The 20,104-nt window shown below is 55.1% G+C and overlaps 1 protein-coding gene across 1 annotated transcript; it reads right to left on the bottom strand.

The window, feature by feature from the left end:
* Positions 1 to 542: 542 nt before the first annotated feature.
* On the bottom strand, positions 543 to 20,068 carry DUOX2 (dual oxidase 2). The gene is made up of 34 exons (XM_081505863.1): positions 20,014 to 20,068; positions 19,563 to 19,639; positions 19,210 to 19,299; positions 18,821 to 18,985; positions 18,044 to 18,231; positions 17,687 to 17,888; positions 17,416 to 17,582; positions 16,987 to 17,047; positions 16,755 to 16,851; positions 16,063 to 16,153; positions 15,683 to 15,785; positions 15,071 to 15,234; positions 14,365 to 14,540; positions 14,026 to 14,144; positions 13,524 to 13,661; positions 13,188 to 13,301; positions 12,796 to 12,998; positions 12,313 to 12,498; positions 11,074 to 11,299; positions 10,901 to 10,994; positions 8,868 to 9,055; positions 8,286 to 8,355; positions 7,767 to 7,850; positions 7,045 to 7,223; positions 6,674 to 6,904; positions 6,393 to 6,492; positions 5,655 to 5,704; positions 5,241 to 5,368; positions 4,833 to 4,986; positions 3,371 to 3,603; positions 2,992 to 3,150; positions 2,483 to 2,638; positions 2,245 to 2,373; positions 543 to 1,959 (listed from the first exon to the last, which is right to left on the bottom strand). The coding sequence occupies exons 2-34, from the start codon at positions 19,630 to 19,632 to the stop codon at positions 1,837 to 1,839; spliced, it is 4,638 nt and encodes a 1,545-aa protein (XP_081361989.1). The 5' UTR covers positions 19,633 to 19,639; positions 20,014 to 20,068; the 3' UTR covers positions 543 to 1,836.
* Between the last annotated feature and the right edge of the window lie 36 nt (positions 20,069 to 20,104).

Below are 20,104 nucleotides of genomic sequence, written 5' to 3'. Positions count from 1 at the left end.
GGATTAATGACTGGTTGTATACCTGGCGAGGGGCAGGAGGGCTGGAGGCCTATAGGTCTGATGCTGTTAGGAGATAGGTTAATAATCATCATCCACTGCAATTGTACAATATATTCTCATACATTTCCTCATCTGTATAATTTTCTGGGCCAGTATCACTATCTGTCTTCCTAATATCCACACAGACATTTTAATAATGAGTAAACAGGCTCAGAGAAGTTACAGGATTTTCTTCTATAGCTACTCATAGGCAGAGTCAGCAGTAGTGTCCAGGTATCTTGGCCCCTGATCTGGTGCCCTTCCAGTTCTCTCAGAGATCCTTTCAGTACAGAGAGTAGGGGGCTCAAGCATTTGACCTGTCAGAAGAGGTAGAATAGAACCAATGGGGAGAGAAGCCTGGGGCGGGAATGTGGAGATGGCCTGAAACTCTCCCTGCCACAGGTCCCACTGGCTGGAGGACTCTATGACCCAGCAATTCCACTCGGAGATACATATCCTCTTAGGAATGAGTGCATTATGTACACCAAACAATAAGTCATAAGAAAGTTCATAGTAGTTTTATTCATAATTATCAGAAACTAGAAACAATCTAAATATCTATGGACAAAAGACTCCATAAACTAACTGTGGTACATCTCTACAATGGAGCTTGACACAGTATGAAAAACGAACAAACTACTGATATGCACAATAACATGGGTGAATCACAGAGACATTGTGTTGAGTGAAAGAAGCCAGTTTCAAAAGAATGCATTCAATATGAACAAACGAATCTGCGGTGATAAAATAATTCACATCAGTGGTTGCTACTAAGGTTTGGGGGTGGTAGACTGACAGGGGTACAAGGGAAGTTTCTGGGGTGATGGAAATGTCCTAGATCTTCATCTGGGTAGTGGTAGTAACATGTGTTGTACATGGTAGCTTTAAGATTTGTGCACTTTACTATATTTAAATTATACTAAAAAAATTTTTTTTTAATTAAAACTTAGCTTTTGAGGAAGGAGCCAGTTGAAGAAGGAAAAGGAAGGGTCTTAAAGAGTATGGAGGGGATGTCCCAGGTTGGCTCCTGTAGAAGGTGACCGACTGTCCTGATTTGCCTGGAACTGAGGGGTTTCCTAGGACAAGAGACTTTCAGTGCTAAGACTGGGAGAGTCCTGGGCAAACTGACACAGCTAGTCATTCAACTCCTGTGGAGGTGGGGAGCCAAGAGGGGACTCTGGATGATGAGCAGAGAGGCTGGGCTCCTGTGGTACCGGAGCTGAGGGGCTGCTCCAGCAGGAAGAGATGGGTCTGCCAAGAGGTGAGGGCAGCGGGCGTCACTGGTGGTTCCTCAGCGTTCCTGATCCTCTAGGAGCAGGAAGGGCTTTGGGGTAGAGCTGGAGGGAAAAGCCCTCAGAGACTGAGCTGAGACAGTTGGGCTACCAGGTTTAACGCTGAAGCTTCTAAGCTGGGCTCTGAGGAGATTTTCCCTTGAGCCCTCTCTTCACACCAGGTACCCCCACCCCATTCTCCCTCAAATGCCTAGGCCAAGAAAACACCAACACGATACACTGATTTTGTGGCAGGGAAAAAGACATGGGGATCTAGCAGAGAAAAACGCGGTTGTCTCTTCACCTCAGTTATCACAAGGCGGAGACTGTCCCCTCCCCACTTTATCTGCCACAGCCTGCTGGGGTGTGAGCTGCGAGTGTCTCTGCTAACCTCTCAGAGACTGGGACAGATGGGGCAATGAGGGAGAGGTCCTTCCAGCTCTCTGGCTGAAGCCTGAGGTGAATTCTAACAGAAACTGTTGGCAGGGCTGGTCCATGGAGGGACCGGGAACCAGGGAAGGTGGGCTCAGAAGTTCTCATAGTGGTGCACGAAGTGGGCCTGGTCCTGCTGGTTGATGAGCTGACAGGCCTTCTCTACATTCTTGGTCATTCCTGGAGGGCCGCAGCTGAACACCCCGATCTTCCGCACCTATCAAGTGTTGGTGGGGAGGGGCCAGTGGTTGCAGAGGAGAGGCCTGTGGCCTTGAGATGCTCACTCCCCAGGAGCTGCTTCCCAAGCCTGACTGGAGTGACCAGGGCATTCACCCCAGGCCCTGAGGAGGAGGAGGCTTGAACTGGGGAGGCAGGGGTGGGGTTTAAAGCCCTCCTTCAACCCTGGACCCCATCCTGAGATCCTCTGCTCAGGACACAGCTGCAGGCTCTTCAAGGGCCAGGAAGTCCTGGCAGGGGAAGGATGGTTGGGGGTGGGACTGACCTTTGGGTGGACCTCCTGCAGAGAACTGAAGAAGCGTTCAAAGGGAGGGCGGCCAAAGTGGGTGATGGAGCGCAAGCCCGTGAACAGACTCCGGTTCAGCACCTTCTGGAAGTGCCGCTCACAGATGTACTGGGGGAGGGAGCAGAGGAGGAAGGTCACAGCCAGCGCCTTGGCCATCCTGGTTTGCCCTGCCCACCCACACACCCACAGAGCCACTCCTTGGTTGGCCCTGACGCACCAGCATGGTGGTTCTGAGGTCGAACTTCTCAGCCAGCTGAGTGATGTAGATGTGCACGGACACCAGATCCTGGCAGTCATTCTCCTCCACCTCCCGGATAATGTCAGCCAGCCACTCAAACTGCCGCTGGGTCCGCGTCACCCAGATGAAGTAGATCTGGGGACACATAAGTAGATCTCTGACTCAGCTTAGCTTAAGGTTCCCCCACCCCAGAGGCTTTTACCTGAGAAGGGGGAAGCCCTAGACCACCCACAGTCACCAAACCTCTGGCAGGACCCACCAGCCCGATCGAGGCTTCTAGCCACAGACCCCAGCAGAGGCCCTTCTGATTATACCTCCTATCTTCCCTCAAATGTTTGGCACCTGGACAACTGGGTGTGAGTGGCCCCAGCAGATCAAATTGCCTAGGAACCATGGGCTTTTTATCATACTGCTTTGCTGTGATGTGGGGACACAATCAGGCTGTCTGTCCCTATTTCTTTGAAGAATGGAAGAGAGTAAACACTCACCTTTTTACAGAGCATTTGGCTCCCCAAGGATGACTTGAAGACCAGGTCTTTGAGGATGGAGGCAAAGGGTGTGACCCCAATGCCCCCTCCCACCAGCACTGACACCTCAAACTTATGCCACTCCTGATGGCCCTCTCCAAATGGCCCATCGAGGTACAGCTGCCAACAGAAGAGGAAGATGAGATGAGCCTGGCCCTTCCCCAGCTCTGAGGTTAGATATGTGGGGGAAGAGGGACAGGGAGAACCCGTCTCTCTGAGGCACCCCAACCCTCTCCCAGTCTGGCTTTGGGGAAGATGAAGCATCTTGTCTTGGGGTCAGGAAGAGTGGGGACCTTCTGTCAATGCTAGAGCCCCCAAAAGTGGCCTCAATGATAGGCACCTTTGGATATTTGGCACAGCTGTCACCCGTCGGAAGTGAGTAGATCTCCCTGAGGCGGGTGGTCCAGGGCCCCACTGCCCGGATGTGCAGGCTAAGCGTCTCCTCGTGGGGCGCTGACGTCAGCGTGAAGGGGTGGTACTCGTTGGTCCCCAGAGCCAGGCAGGCAATCCGCACCCACTGTCCTGACTTGTACTCAAAGCCTTGGGGCCGCTGGAACTCCAGGTGGGTCACTCCTGAGGGTCATGGGCAGGGAGGGACAGGGATCAGAGGGCTTGTTCCTGGGACCTGAGAACCAGCAGGTGCCCTGTCCTCACCACACACCTCAGGCACTGGGAGCAGTCACATGATCTGAGCTAGTAGGGCTTCTGGGTTGGGGGTTGGAGGACCCTTTTCTCTGTTTCCTGGGTAACTGAAGAGCTGGGCTTCTCTGCTCCCCTGTTCCAGCCCCTCCCCTCCTCTTTGCTGCTTCCTCCCACTAAGGGCCCAGGCTGACACCACTGTCCTGGATACCAGTGTACTAGGTCAGGGGACCTCAGGCTCCCCAGGTACCACCTCAGTGTTTACCAAATTTCCACCGTGTGAACATTACCTTTGTGGTGGGACTTATGTGCTCATCCTCCCGCATTATCATTTATCTGATGTTTTTCTTTAAATTGACTTATTTTTTCAACTCAGTTTACCTTGAGAAGAACATTTAGGTCACTGAGGCATGTGGAAAACCAGTGCCATGTCCTCTGTCTAGCTCTAGAGGCCAAGCTCTTAACCACCACCCTACATGTCTAAGTGTTATGTGCTCTAAATAGAAAGTACCACATTTTATCACATTTTAGCAGGATCCTGTTTGTTGCCTGACCATAGGTGAGCCTCAGGCTTGTTCTTTCTTTGTGGAAAAAGGGGATTTGCAAGTACTGGAAGGTGCAAAAGGCATGCGAAGACCATGCTGAGACTTTGCTCTTAAGTAATCTTGATTGATATCAAGTTGAACAAGGTTAACTTTCTTACTATATGAGTTCTGAGGGTCAGCCAGCCCCACAACCCTTAAATATCTTCCACCACCCTCTATGGTGATGTGAATCCTCACTCTGGCCAGTACTGAATCTCAACAGACTCTCATGGTCTGGGCCACTTGTCTGTCTCTGGAGAGGGGTTTTTCTGAGTGAAGGAATGGGAGAGGGATGTTCCATTCCCTGCCCTGCTTCCAGGCCACACACGGACTGGTCTTTCTCATCCTTAAACCCCTCTGAACGCCTGTCAGCTGGCTCTTCTCATAGTCACCTCTCATTGTGTGCAAGTCCTGGAAACTAATAAGTCCAGGGGGGCTGCAGTTCCATCAGGAAAGCCGTAGGGCTCCCCAGAGGGTCTCAGAAATAACAATGGAGTGAGGAGGCCTGGGGAGCTGTCTCTCCACATCCCAGGAGTTGACCTCCCGTGCTACCCACCCGAGGTCAGACCAGCTTGGTACCTGAAGGCAGCAGCTGCGCCTTCACCACGCCGATCTCCACCTTCTTCCGGCTCAGGCTCACCAGCTTGTCCCCCATGTAGATAAGTGCTGGGACCAGGAAGTAGATGTGGAAACGGGGCAGCTGGATCAGGGCAAAGCTGCCGTGGATGATGAGCTGGAGACATGGCCAGTTGGTACAGCTCAGGCCCAGCCGGCCAGCCCCCTTTCTGCACCCACCTTACCCAGATGCTTCCTGCCCGGGCCCTGGGCCTGGGCTGAGTGCGTGGGGCTGGCACAGCTCCACAGACTGTGGCCTCAGATCTCAGGGCCTCAGTCTAAGCTCTTGAGTCCAATTCAGCCTGTTCCCTCCCCACATCATGATGCTAATCTCTGCCCTGTGGCCTGGCCCTGCCCAGAGAAGTCCCTCACCAGCACGTAGAGCAGGATGTAGAGGTGGTGGGTCAACCAGAAGCCCCGGAAGCTGCGGCGTCGGAAGTGGTGGGAAGCAAAGACGTACATGATGGCAAGAACCAGGAGCAGGAGCACCCCTGTCATACCTGGGGGCAGCGGGGACAGGGTCAGACAGTCCTGGTCTCAGGGCCTCTGCCTGGGCTGAGAATAGCAGAAAGCATGTCCCCATTCTGCCCTCCTTCCTTGGCCTCCTTCATTCCTCCCTGGCTCCCAGAACAGCTTAACCAAAGAAGCTGGAACTAAGGCTTGTCCTGGTGCCTGCAAAGGGAAACTGTCAGCACTATAGACAAGTGTGTATTCATGGGAAGATGAGGACAAAATCAGAAGTCCTCAGACAGAACCCCCAGACTCCACATACCATCTGCTCTTTACCTGGGACTGTCTGGAAGAACCACCAGTAGAACTTCTGGGGAAGCTTGGACCTGTAGGGCAAAGACACCCAGAACCTCAGGCTGGGGCAGGAAGAGCTCCACCACTGTTGCAATGTGACTCTGTTCCTGATGGCCTTGAATACAGAGGTTCCTGGGCTTCTACCCAGATGACCAGGGATCCTTCCAAAGAACATGGGCCCCAGCCTCCTATCTTCTACTCTCTGATCTCAAAGCAGTTCTTCTTCCTGTGTAATCTTGAATTCTCCTACTGCAGCTAATCTTTGCTTTCTCGAGTGCCTGGTTCATATTCTGTAAGCTCCATGAGGGCAGGGAGCTTACCTCTATGCTCTATCACTATGCTCAAACAACGCCAGGCACAGAGTCAGTGCTCAAGAAATATTTGTTGAACGATTGCATGTATCTTGGCATTCTTACTCTCTGGCTCCGGGATGGACACATAGACATGTTCCATAAATGTTTGCCAGTGAATGGATGGCAGGCTGAGAAAGCAACCTGTGTGTCAGGTACACATGGGAAAGAGTATCCAACTTCATCTCCCAAAGTCCTTTCCTGGCCAGTCATGGCCAACTTTCTTCTTGAAGTCATCTCTCGGCTTCCTCAGGATGCTAACTTCTCACCCTCACTCAGTGAGAGAGTGGAGAGTCTAAGGCCAACTCTTTTCTGTTGTACCCTTAGGTCTGCCCCAGAATTCCCAAGGGGGGCCCTCCCCAGAACTGACCCATCATTCACAAAGACGCTGGGAAAGATGCAGGCCAGCAGACTGAGGGGGCTCACTGAGAAGATGTAGACATTCACCACGTGGCCAGCGCTGTGCAAAACTGAAAGAGACAGATCCCATTATCGATGCCTCCCAGGGCCAACCCTAACTCCAGCCCCGAGGAGAGAGGAGGCATGGGGAGGAGAGAAGGAAGTACAAGTAGCTCCAGTCTCCCCTCTATCTCCCCCACAGCTAGACCCAGGGACCTGCAGCCATGGCGAGCATGCCCAGGTGCCACATACTGGCCAGGACCACAGCAGCCATGGCGATCCAGCGATGGAAGTCCACAGCGGCGTCAAAGGGCACATAGCGGTTGAGGAAGGTCTCTCTCAGGAAGGTGATGAGGTTGCGGCACATGGTGAGCAGGATGTAGGAGAACATGAAGGAGACACTGGCTGCCGTGCCCCGCGACAGGATGATGCCCACAAAGGTGGTCTGTGCAATGCCCGAGGGTGGCGAGGCAAAGGCGTAGTCTGGGGGTAGAGTTGGGGTGGATCAGCACAGCACAGAGGCCTGAGTCAGAACACCTGGGCCCCCCAGGCCAGATGCTGAGGTTCAAGAAGAACAACCAGAAGGCTCTCAAACCTCCCCTCCTGCAACTTGAAACTCTTACAGTAAGCACGCTCCACAAACAGTCCGGCACAGATGGCTGAGAAGACAGCCACGCACACGATGTGCCGCCGGTAGTTCTCCACGAAGCGCTTGTACTGCTGCAGCTTCTGAGCCAGGAAGCCCCGCTGCATCTTCTCCTGCAACGCCTCTGTGTACAGCCGGGGAGGGGGCACCCCTGCCCTGCAACAATGGGAGGCAGGTGGCCTAAGGTCAGGGCACCCTGGCATCCCCTAAGTGCCACCCTATGAAGGAGACCTGGTGCTCTGGCAGCAGTCAGGATGGGCCACAATAGATGAAAGAAAAAGCTTTTGCGGGGGGGGGGGTGACTCCCACTCTCCCAAGCCGTTACCACTCATCTTGATCTGCCCTGTGCACCCACTCTTCTGTCTCCCTGCTACTCCATCTCTACTTCCTCCTATCTGTCCTGTCCGTCCCTCTTCCTGCTCCCTACCCAGGCCTCACTGCTTCGCCCAAAGCAGGCAGGAGCCAGGGGACCCCTCCCTGCCATCTTGGTGTTGCATCGAGTGCCAGGCCCCTGGCCTGAAGAGTAGGGTGCAGAAGTTGGAAGAGGTTGAAGAGTCATTCAACTCAACAGCCTGCCAGCCAGGTCAGGGACATGTGGAATGAGTCTCAGGACAGGCTCTTGTGGGTGGAGGTGAGCAGACTGAGACTCCAAGACTTCTCCCCGTGTCTCCGTGGATCAAGGGTCTGGAAAACACTCACTTTTTGCCAAACCTCTTCTTCAGTCCAGGGCCTCCCAACTCCGGGGCTTTCGAGGCAGGGAGCTCCACTCCCTGAGGGCAAGAACTGAGGAAAGAAAAGTGGGGCTCATGCTCCCCTTGTCTTTGCAGGCAGGAAAAGAACTGCCAGGTCAGGGTTGGGGGTGGGCTGGGAAGGGGTAGATCCTGGGATTCATTTCTGTCCACAGAACCTGCCCATAAAACTGATTAGAGAGGAGTCTGGCAGAAGGCAGGACCGAAGGAATGGATATGGTCAGGTCATCTGTTCTGTGTGATGATTGTGTCCTGGAGGGGCAGAGAGAGAGCCAGGCTCCTGAACAGTAGTGGGTATGTGGGTATGTGTGTGAGACAGCCAGAATACAGACTCGGAACAACCGTGCGTTAAGAGCTACTTTCAGAGGGCAAATGTCTCGCCCAGGGGCTGATCTCACCAGCCCTACTTGCTTCATTTCTCTGCAGGAGACCCAGTCAGGAAACCTCCCCATGCCCCATTCCCGCTCACCATTCCCCAGAAGTCCGAGTGATGAATGACACTCGAGAGCTGATGTTTGGTTTAAAAATGTCTCCAACACCTGGAGAGGAGAACAAGAAGCTGGACAGGCTTCCCCAAGAGTGTGGGGAGGTGACCATCCTAGGACGGCTGCAGGGCAGTGACTTGGTCATATCCCCATATCCTCTCCAGCCTTGCTCCCCTCACTGCCCACACCGAGCACTCACACAGGGTCGCTGCTGCTAGACAATGTGGCAACTTCGTGCAATTAGGAAAAGGGTCCCCCTCCCAGTGGATGCATCCCTGCAGATCCTTTGTATAGAGAAAATGGGGGCCCATCCTCTGGCCAGGCTCACCCCAGATCAATGTGCATGGTTGGTGTGCAGCATGTAGGCTAGATTTCTGCCTGCCCTGACCCCTCCGTGGGCACCTTTGTGTACAAATTGCACAACTGTAGGTGACACCCATGATTACACATGCCTGACTCTGTACTAGGCACCAAGGACTAAGAGAGAAGTAAGACCTGAGTGCTATGCATCAGGAACTTGCATTTTGAAGATGCGCTCATCCCTGACACCTTCCAGACTCACACACCTCCTCCTCCACCTCTGACGCACAGCTGCGTTCGGCGGAGCTCGCTGTCGTGGTCCCGCAGCATGAAATGGAAGTCCTCCCACGTCAGCTCCTGCTTGTCCTGGAAGCCTGACTCCCGGAACATGGACTCCACCACCTCAGCCAGCTGGGCCTTGGTCAGGCAGTTGTTGGAGATCTCGATGAAGGACCTGGGTCGGGGGTGAGGGGAACCCGAGAAGAAAGCAGCCTGTCACCTGGCCAGGTCGGGTTCAGGCAGGTGCCGGGTGGGGCGGGCCCCAGACTATCTAGTGTGGTTACCAGTGACCCAGGAAATGGCACCAAGAAGGTGTTCATCCAGCTTGCTGCTGACGCTAAGCTGGGTGGGGTGGCCAGGGCCCGAAAGGCAGAACAAAATTGAAAGTGACCTTGACCAGTTAGAGAAAGCAGCCCTCAAACAGGAGGCATCTACAGCTGGGATAAATGTCCACTGAGTGTAGGGACATGTCCAGGTGTACCACGGCCCACTCGAGTGGCAGGCTCTCTCATGTTGATACCTTCCACTCCCCTGCCGGGCACCCCGTTCATGGTCGAGTAGGGGCACAGACAGTCGGGAGTTGGGGGAGGAAATGTAGCCACAATGGCTTCTGCTTCCTTGTACCAACACCCCGGGACGCAGGCAGAAGTGTCTCTACGCCCAGTGTGACAGCACCTACAGTGGCCATACTTTTTTCTTAGGTGTGCTTTAGGACAAAAGCAAACACACACACATTTGTGTTGAGTCCAACAGAAAAAGAGCTTTGCCTGCATGGCACGGCAAACAACTGCCATCACATTTTTTAAAAATACATCATCCCACTTGCTCAGCGTGAGACTGAGCCAGAACCATGCTGAGTATAGGATGAGGAGGTTGGGAGCTTAGCCCGCAGGGGCAGAAACGCTCTCCCAGAGGGTCCTGCAGCAGCACACCCAGCGAGGGACAACTGCAACCCGCTTCACCCTAGCCCTTTCAGAAGCCCACATCCAGTTGCAAAAGAGGTGGCAGTGAAGGGGATCACTGAAAGCAATGAGTAAGGTTTGCAGGGATAGAAAAGTTAAAAGGATCTGAGCTGTTTTGTGCATTCTGTTTATTCATTTGCTCATTTGGCTCATCTGATCAGTTGCCTGTGCATCAAATGCCTGCTGTGTGCCAATCACAGTGTGGAAGAGGTGGATGAGATATGAACCCTGTCCTTGTAGAGCTTCAGGAAGCTGTGTTACTGGAGCACTGTCTTCAGGAATAAGACATCTGTGAGCCCAAAACTGGTCTTTATTGGCACACCACAACCACAACCAGAAATGGCTTAAGAAGCAGGAAGAGAGAAGGGTTGAAATATAGAACAACATTCTGTTTTTCTCCTTCTGCCTGTCCTGGTGATTAATATCGGCAGTGACCAAGGGCATCTGTCCTCCAGGATTCATGATCTCATTGTGTAAAGCACAGCCTTAGAAGAGTCAACCAAGACCTGACTTTCCTGGTGGTCCAGTGGATAAGAATCCGCCTGCCAATGCAGGGGACACAGGTTCAATCCCTGGTCTGGGAAGGCCCCACAGGACTTGGGGCAACTAAAACCAGCAGCCCATTTGTCTAGAGCCTGAACTCCACTACAAGAGTATAGCCCCTGCTCACCGCAACTAGAGAAAGCCCACCTATAGCAATGAAACCCAGCACAACCAAAATAAGAAAAAAATTTTTAAAAAGAAGAGTTAGCAAAGGACCTGACAGCATCCCAAAGACGTTGGTTGGCTTTGTTACTGGTCATCTTCATGTTGCTTGTGTTTTTTCACTTGGGAGAATTTTCGGGCTGGTGTTGACTGAAGAAACAGACCCTTCTGGGGGCAGGGGCCTGGCCAGATAAACTTTGAAGCTGGATGCTCTGGGCGTCTAGAATGCAGTATCTAGGCCACCTCTCAATGCAGATGGCCACATAACCTCCTCACCTACCCTCCTCTGACCTGACCTGTTTTCCTATTTAAAATACCAGGACATCTCAGGACTGGAAGGGCCCACTGCATACCGCATCATGGTGAAGAACTCGTCCTTGGAGAGGAAGCCATTGCCGTCAAGGTCATACATGGTGAACATCAGGTGGGACTTATCCTCCGGGGAGCCTGGGAAGAGACAGGGGGATCCCTGTCACCTCTCTGCTGAAAGACACCTGGCGCCTGGGATGGTCCACCATCCCCTCACCTTTCATGAAGACCACCAGGACATCCAGGAACTCCCGGAAGGACAGGTAGCCATTGCCGTCTTTGTCGGCCAGAGAAAACATGGACTCCACAAACATGTCCTGGGGCTTGAGGCCCAGGGACTCAGCAAACTCGGCCCGGCTCAGCTCACACATCAGGGCCTCCCGCACCTTCTGTGATGAGTCCAGGGGCAGGGTCCCTGCATCCACCTGGTTGATGTCTAGCACCTGTACTTGGACAGCGGCAGAGGGAGGGAGAGGAAGAGTTGAGGCCCGGGCTGGAAGCAGTTCAGTGACCCTTCTCACCTCCCGAAGTCTGGATCAGAAAGGTGAGACCTGGTGATCGCTCATGGTCATTAGACAAACTTCTGACTTGGGCTTCTGCTCTCCTGCAGAGGGGAGACTGTAGCAGGGGATGGGGTGGGAGCAAGGAGGGACAGTGTTTGGGAATGCAAAGTGAAGGAGCCTACACCGGGGACAGAAACTGCAGCAGACATGAGTGGATAGGCAGGAAGGGGCTAAAGATATGCTCTTTTGTCAGTTCAGGCAGGGTTGCCATGTGCCTTATTTTAAAAGTCACATACATGTAACTTATTGTTGTTTAGTGGCTAAGTCATGTTTAACTCTTTTGCGACCCCATGGACTATGTAGCCCACCAGGCTCCTCTGTCCATGGGATTTCCCAGGCAAGAATACTGGAGTGGGTTGTCATTTCCTTCTCCAGGGGATTTTCCTGACCCAGGGATCGAACCTGCGTCTCCGGCATTGGCAGGTAGATTCTTTACCGTTGAGCCACCAAGGAAGCCCATATATGTAACTTCCATACATTAAATGCAATTATGGACCAAGCACTTGGGCTAAATATTGTACATAGAATAGTGTTTATCAAATTTTAGAGTGAATCAGAATCCTCTGGAGGGCTTGTGGGTTCCAGCTTCAGAGTTCCTGATTTCCTAGGTCTGGGGGAAGGGCCTGAGGACTTGAATTTCTAATGAATTCCCAGACGGGGCTGTTACTGTTGGTCCAGGGAGCACACTTTGAAGACCACAAATGTAGACTATCTCCCTGAATCCTCATAACCCAAGGGGATGGATCCTATTTTAATCACTCTTCTATAGATGAGGAAACTGAAAACAGAGCAGAGATGATATAATTTGCCTAAGGTGATGCCCTCGTGAGTAGCAAAACCTGTTATGAGGACCCCTGGGCCCCTTCTGCCTCCAAAAGACCTGGTCACAGCACCTGGGCAAAAAGGTGTCTGAAGAAAACCTCCAGGATGCGTTCCCGCTGCTCTTTGGTCACAGCTTTTCTGAACAGCTCATGCTCGCTCATCTCAGCCACGTCCAGGCTCAGAGCCCAGTTCTCACAGAAGCCCTGCAGATGCTGCACGAAGGCGCCCCGCTCCTCCTGGGAGTTAAACAGCAGCACCTGGCAGGAGGAAGGCCGTGCCAATGCTTGAGCTTCTGGCTCAGCCCCCCTCAGAGGTCCTTGGGTTGGGGGAAGGAAACTAAAAGGCCCCCCATTCCAACCCGGCTAGGGCCAGGTGAGTGGCCCAAGGGGGTCAGAGGGAGAGTTGAGTGGGGACCTTGGAAAGCAGTACCTCCTCCCAGTGTCAGCCCTCACAGAGGAGCCCTGCAGCTGAGGACGGGAGGACCTGAGAGGACTCGCCGTGAGAAGGGAAATGCGAGAGGGCAGCCCAAGCTGAGGAGGCTGGCTGGGACATACCAGATCATACTCCTTGGGGATCTTGAGTAGCAGGGTGCGGCACCCACGGCTGCTGGACAGGATGAGGTTGACTTGTTGTGGAGGCTGCAGCTGGATGGTACGGAGCACAGAGAGCCGCCGGTCCACAACCTGCAGCCGCCGGTCTGGGAGCAGCTGGATGGTGACTGGATAGCCCCTCTCCCGGGGGCCCAGCCACTCCATCGCTAGGGAAGGGACGACAGGCAGGGCAGAGCATTTCAGCAGAGCTCCCCAGGCCCCGGCCCTCAGACCAGTTCCAGTCTGAGCCGGCACCCCGAAGCCTGGCTTTCTCGCCACATCTGTAAGCTGGTTCTTTCACAGCACCCCACACCTTTGGTTCTCTTCCCCCTTCCCTCCCCTTGGCCCCATCTCACCTGACACTCCATCACTGGCTGGTTCCTTCTTCACACTCTCTTTGCCTTTCCTTTGGAGCTTCTTGCGGTCTCGGCCCCGGAAATAGGCCACCACCCCAGAGATAAGCAGGCTCACTGAAGGGGGTCAGAAGGAGCCAGTGGGGAGAGGAGCCCCTCACCTGTGGGTTCACTAAGGCCCTGGCTGCTGCACCTCCCTTCCTAAGGCCCTCTGAGGCTGGCTTCAAATGAACTTAGGACTGAATCCTACAGGTCAGTCAGTAACAAGGGGTGGGGACAGTCCGTGGAGAAGAGGGGAACTGAGAGAAGAGACATGGGCGAGGTGGCTGAAGGGCTTACCTAGTGGAAGACAGCACAAAGCCACGATGGTGATGCCAAAACCAGGACCACTGTCCTCAAAGTAATGAATCTCGGTCAGGGGCACACAGGGGGGCAGGTCTTTGATTGTGAGCTGTTGGGGCTGAGGGCAAGGTGCACCTGAGGGAAAGGCACAGAAGGTCTCAAGGCCTGAGCATCCCACTCCTTGGCCAGGCATCCTTCCCCTCTTCTCCTGTAAAGGGCCAGGTGGCGCTCCCTCCCAGACCCACCTCCCTGGAACTTGTTCCCCTCAAAAATTCCTCTTCCACATCCCATTTCTCAGCATCCACCCGAACCCGACCACAAGGTGCAGCCTGCAAACCAGTCTAGTCTCTACTGGGGGAGGTACCTAATGCAGGCCTCCCAGACCAACACAGAGGGACCTGCCTGGTGCCTAGCCCCTGAGACAGCACCAAGTGACCCCCCACAGACAACCTCTGCCCCTTCTCTGCCACCATTGTTTGTGCTCTCCCAGGCTACCCACCGTTCTGCCAAATAAAGACATTGGGCTGCAGGGTGTCAGGATCCACATTGGTGACATTCACTAGCACGTCCCGAAGAGTGGTGCTTCTAATTTCTGCAATTTCCTCTGGAGAGAAGAGCCTAAGTTGGGGAAAGCCGGAAATTGTTTGGGATGAGAAGGGATCACAGGTTTCCAGCAAACTCAGGCCTGGGGACCCAGATGAGAAAAATAGACCCAGAAGGGTTGGGGAGGGAGTGGTGGGCCAGATGGGAGTCAAGGGCCCATGGGGGCCATTCACAGGCAGAGGGACTGGGACCCAGGCTGAGGTACAGTCTGAGGCAGGAGCCAGGCAGGCCTTACCCATTCTTGGTGTTCTCAAACCAGTAGCGGTCACCATCCCGCAGTCGCACAAACTGATCAAGGACGATGGTGCTCAAGAGGGGTCCAGGGTCCCCGTGGCTCTCCAGGAGCCCCCCGGGGAGTAGCTCCAGCCGGGACAGGTCCTGGTTGTACAGGGCCGCCGTGGCCTCCAGCACCTGGGGCACCACAGGAGGTGAGGAGTGTGTGAGCATACGTGTGTGGTTTTGTGTTGGGAGGGCGGCCACTACTGCCCCATCCCTCAAACATGGGACCCCAACCACAGCCTGGCTTGCTGCTCAGCCCTGAGGGAGTCTGCTCTTTCTAGGCAGCCCCCTCAGGTGGTGACAAGTCTGGTGGGAGGACCAGTGTATCACCACCCAGACTGCCTGTCTCCAGTGACCAGCAGCTTCAGGGTCACCCATCTCATGGGGCGAAACCCTGAAGGGATAGGACAATGGCTCCCCATCCAGGGGCCACTCTACAGAAATGGTACAGAGTAGCGGTGAGGATACTCTGGAATCAGATGCCTAAATTTGAATCCTACCTCTGAGATGGACTTAACAATTATGTCGTCGGTAAAATGGGGACAATGATGGTGTCTACTCTATAATGTTCTTCACACAGATTAAATGTGTTACACATGTAAAGGACTTAGTATCACCTCAGGAAAGCCTTGGTTGCCATTATTATCATCACTATTTCTGACCTGAGGGTCCACCTTGGGGTTGAGGTCACTCCAGTTCCTCGGGGTCTTCAGCCCAAAGGCCTGCAGGGCTTGGCTATAGCTGGGCAGCCCCATGTCTCGGCCACGTTGGATGCTGCTGGCCACGTAGTCAGTGCGAGAGAACTTGCCAGGGCCAGGCCAGTAATCTAAGGAGGAGAGAGGACCTGGCTCTAGGCTCAGTCCCCCTAACCCTTCTTTACCCAGCAGCCTTGAATTGGGATGTTGGCATTACCCATATCCAGCACATGTCAATGTCACCATGTATGACCAGGGGCAATTTTTCTGACAAAACTCTTCCCCTAAGACTCAGGATGGTTCTAGTCAGCAAATTCCCCGTCCCACCTCCTTAACCTCAAGATGGAGCTGGACAAAAACTTTTAGAGACCTAAATGCCAGAGATTGTGGTACCCCCCACATACTCAGATGGAGGTAATTTAGAATACAGTTATTTTCCTCTTAATTTTTTCTAATGGCTATTTGCTGTGTGTGTGTTCTTACATTGTAGGTACCCTAGGCCTTCCTGGTGACTAACCTAGAAGGGTCCCCAGGCTCACAGGCCTCTGGGCCCTCACCCCCTCTACTTCCAGTGCTTACCCCTCAGATCTTCCACCACAGTACTGTCCTCCAGCTCTGAGATCTGGGAGGCCATTCCCAGCAGCAGCTGATTCACCGCCTGAGCACTGTTCAGATTGGGATTCTGGAAGGAAACAGCACACTCAAGGTAGGTCCTCAGGCTCCTCCCCAGAGCGGGGTCCTGCTCACCCAGGACCACTACAGCACCCCAGGACAAAGGGCCCTTGGCCAATCCTAGACCCTATTGAGCTGCTGTCCCCAGGTAATTTTCTGATCACTCTACCTTCATCTCCCACCACCCTGAGGCAGAAACACCTATGAACTGGAATTGTTGCTTTTCCCAGCCTGTGTGACGAGACTGACCTTGACCCACCTTCCCTTGTTCCTGACCCCAGGCTGACCTCCCGAATCCAGTAGCTGTTGCAGACTCTGAGAGCTGGGGACCTGCCAAAACCCTCGTTCAGGACCATCTGGAAATGACAGCTGGCATTTCTGAAATGGGAAATCAAGGATGCGGTAAGAGAATTCAAGGAAGAGGCTAGGGTGGGGCTGATGTGGGGTGAGGCATTCAGAGGGCGTTTGGTGAGTACTAAGGGGTGTCCTCTGAACTTCCTTGACTGTGGCAGGGATTTGGCAGTCAGTGTGGACTGAAGGTAGAGGTTGCTCTTTGTCCATACAGGGTAGGAAGGGAAGGAGGGAAGAGAGTGACACAGCTGCTGGAGAAATTCTGCTCTCAGCAACTGAAGTTCAGCTGTTAGGAGGAAATGAGGAAACCTCCCTGTTAATACTGGACTCCTGGGGTTTCCCCTGGTGGTCCAGTGGTTAAGACTCTGCCTTCCAATGCAGGGGGCACGAGTTCAGTCCCTGACCGGGAATTAAGATCCCATATGCTGCGTGGGGCAGCCTAAAAATGAATAAAAACTAAAAAAAAAAAAGACTGGACTCCTACCCCAGGGTTCTGTTTCAGGGGGCCAAATTCTGCTTCTCTTTCCCCATGAAACTGTGGGTGTGGGGTGTATGAAAGGTCCCAGGGCCCCAAGGCCTCTGAATCTTCACCTCTGCCAGTGTGCTGCTCAGCCAGACTCTCCCTCACCTCATGTAGACGCCAGGGGGCACCATGGTGGAGAAGAACTGCTCAGAGGCAGCCAGGAACTCCGGGGAGATGCTGGGGTCCAGGAAAGGGCGATACTCTGTTCACAGGGATAATAAGAAAAACAGGCTCCTTACCCTTACATACTCTCATCACATGAACCCACCAGTCTTCTTTGTCCTATGGATCTTAATTACTCCCCTCCCCAAACCCCCTCAACCCAAGTGTTCCTCACCTGTGTAATTTGGAGGTGTTTGCTGCAGGAAGCTGGACAGCCACTCATACATGGCGATGTTCTGAGGGTCAAGAGAGGGGAAAGGGGAGGCCAGCGCTGGAGCAGCCAGGCCACGAGGGATCTGAGCTCAAGGAAGGCTTAAGTGGGAGATGAGGACCAGGCAGGGATAGTCACGGGAGAGACTCTCAGACAGGAGAGGTGCGGAGGTTCCTGTTCCCCACAAGCAACCAGGGCAGGCGGGTGGGGAGCAGGCTGCGAAATAATAATCACTAGAAAACCTCATGCGTGAGTAGCGCTTTGCCTGCTTATCACCCTCAGGAGCTTTTCCTGGACTGTAGCTCTCTGGGGAGGGGGGTAGTGGTTTCTGGCGAGGTGGTCCAGGACCGAGGGCTCTGGAGTCTCCCGGGGACCAGGCCGTGGGGGACCCACCTGGTAGGTAGCGATGACCCTCTTGCGCGCGTGCTGGAACAGCTCCTCGTCCCCCCAGAGCGGGTGCTGGTGGGCCAGCCTCTGCGCCCACAGGTTGTGATAGCGGAACCAGAGCAGACCCAGCGCCTGCAGGAAGGGCTCGCGGTTCCCTCGCTCGGCCCCGAAGGCTGCACGCGCCGCGGGGACGCAGGGAGGAGATGAGCGCGGGCTGGACCGCGGGGCGCCCCTCGCCGTCCCCCGCCCGCGCCTCGCCAGGCCCCCGCCGCCTCACCGTACAGCCCCCGCGGCCCGCGGCGGCCCGTGGTGGGATCGGGCGGTGTCCACATGAGCAGCGGGGCCTGCGCGGCCCGCGGGAAGGCGGGGTCGGGCCCCGACGCCAGTTGCCCCCCGGAGAAACTCCGCAGCTCGTCGCTCCAGGAGTGCGAGGAGCCATAGATGGCGCTGCCGTCCAGCCAGCCGGTCACCTCGTTGGTCTGCGGGGACGGAAGGAGGCTGAGCCGGGAGTCGGGCGGCCAGGCGGGTCCGGGAGGGGTGAGGGTCCGCGGGTGTCGTGGGTGGAGGGGGGTGGGAGCCTCTCCGCTGCTGCTTCGGGTCCCGCCAGCCCCTCCTCCCCGCCTGCCGCGCTCACCAGGTCCCGGGGGTTGCTGGGGCTCCGTCCGGTCTCGGGGTCCCAGCGACTCCTCTGGAAGGGCAGGACCACGTCCCCGCTCCGGTCGCGGTCGAACACGGGGTCTCCGGGCGGGATGTGGATGTTGAGGAACTCTGCTGGGCAGCCAGACTTTTCCACGCTCACCAGGTCCGACAGCAAGTGGTAGCCTGCGGGCGTCGGGTTGGTAATCTGGTAAGAATCGCTATTCCCCACCGCCAGGGAGCCTGAAGACAGATGTTCCAATTCAAGCTCCTCGCCACCAGCTCTAAAACTTTCTTCTAATCTTTAAAGTGGGGCTGTAGTACTTTCCTCGCCTACCCCCCTCACGTCGTGGTGAGAATCAAAATAATACAATAAATGTAAGGGCTCCCTGGAGCCAGTCCCCATTTCCTAACAGATCCTGCCTCCCCCTCCCTCTTTGGTGGTAAAGAAGTTAATCCTCACAATGGGAGGAGAGGGGCGGCAGGGGACCTAGTTTCAAAGACCTGCAGGGAAGGCTAGTGGACTCCTGGGTTTGGAGTAAGGGGTAAGAGAAAGATTAGAAGAGCAAATACCCGCTAGTCAACACCCTCAAATCCCTCCAAGACGAAGAAAGGCTCTAAGTGTGGCCTGAGGGGATGGGGTGGGGGGCGTGGTTCAAAGTCTTGGATCGGTGTCCTGTGGACTTGCAGAGCGGCCTCAGGGACCCTCTCCCTAGGCTCTGAGCTAAGAGCCAGGTCAACCCTCACCGGAACTGTTCTCCCACTTTGCCCTCACCGAAGAAGACCCCCAGGACCGTGCGATTGCGGCCGGACGGCCTCCCGGCTGTGCCCCCCGTGGCGGCGTTGCTGAGTCGGCGCGGGTTGGGCAGCAGCGGCTCCCCGAGAGCCTGATACACGCCGTCCGCGTAGTTGGCCGGTACAAGGCGCTGCAGTCGGGAGCCTGTGCGAAGCAAGGAGCCGGCTCTGTGAGAGCACGCCTTTCCCAACAAGCCCTTGAACCTCGACCTACGCCTCCCTCCATCCCCCACTCCCACTGACGAGACCCTTTCTGTCCTCAGGTATGTATAGGAGCTGGCCGCGCCGGCCCCGCCGGCTTCTCCGCGCCGGGTCTCCCGCACCCCTGTCTTCCACTAGCGGTTCCCCATCCCAGGCCGCAGGACGCACCCGCAGCGCCACGCTCGTGGTGCCTCAGGTTGTTGAACCAGCCGTCATAGCGCTGCACTTCCCAGGTCAGTGAGAGTGAGTCCTGGCCGCCTGTGGGTCAGAGAGTGGTCTGCTCATTGCTAGCTTCCCTGAGATCCCTGGGGGACCCAATGGCCTCGATCTACGTCTCCAACCAGCCGAGGGCCCCCAACCCGACCCAAGTGGCGATACTCGCGCGGCCTCTAGGCTGCGTCGGGAAGTTTCTCATCTTGCTGAGCCGCGGAGCGACTCACCCCATCTTCCAGCCTCAGGAAGCCTCTTGCCTGCCCCAATCCCTTCCCCAACTCCCAAGGGAACTAGCGCCTGGTACTTACCCGTTGGATCCAGGAGTAGAGTCAGCGAAACTCCCAGGAGCACCAGTGCCTCTGGCCTTGCGCGGAGCATGTTGACCCTGCGACCAGCGGGGTGGGAGGTGGAACGTGAGGAGCACAGAACCAGCCTCCCCCACCGCCAACAGTTGGCGCGAGCTGTGTCCACCCACACTTCTGGAGTGAAGCTTTTTGAAGTGTTGCCAAGGACCCACACCCACAGGGCATTTTTTTAAAGGGCACAAGTCTCTCTTATCCCTTAGTGAATACCTGTCCACGGACACGCGGGATGGGAAGATTAAGTCCCAAGTACCGGTCCAGTCTCTGGCTTAGGGACCCCGTCCGAATCAGAAGTCTTTTTCTTGGAATCTTTGCCTCTCTGCTCTGCTCCCTGCCTCTCCCCACTTCCTCCCTCCGCAGCTCCGCAGCTCCTCAGCCTCCCCGGTTTCGCTCTCACCCTCCTCTCTGGATTCTCTGAGGCCAGCTGTGCAGGTGTCCACTTAGGCTAGACCGGCGCCAGATGTGAGCATCTGGACCGGGACTCTCGC

The sequence above is a fragment of the Giraffa tippelskirchi genome, chromosome 7, assembly GCF_054371585.1.
Source record: "Giraffa tippelskirchi isolate mGirTip1 chromosome 7, T2T-mGirTip1v1.2.pri, whole genome shotgun sequence".
NCBI classification, from domain to species: Eukaryota; Metazoa; Chordata; class Mammalia; order Artiodactyla; family Giraffidae; genus Giraffa; species Giraffa tippelskirchi.
Note: the sequence above shows the minus strand (reverse complement) of the source record. Positions and strands in the feature narration are given on the sequence as shown.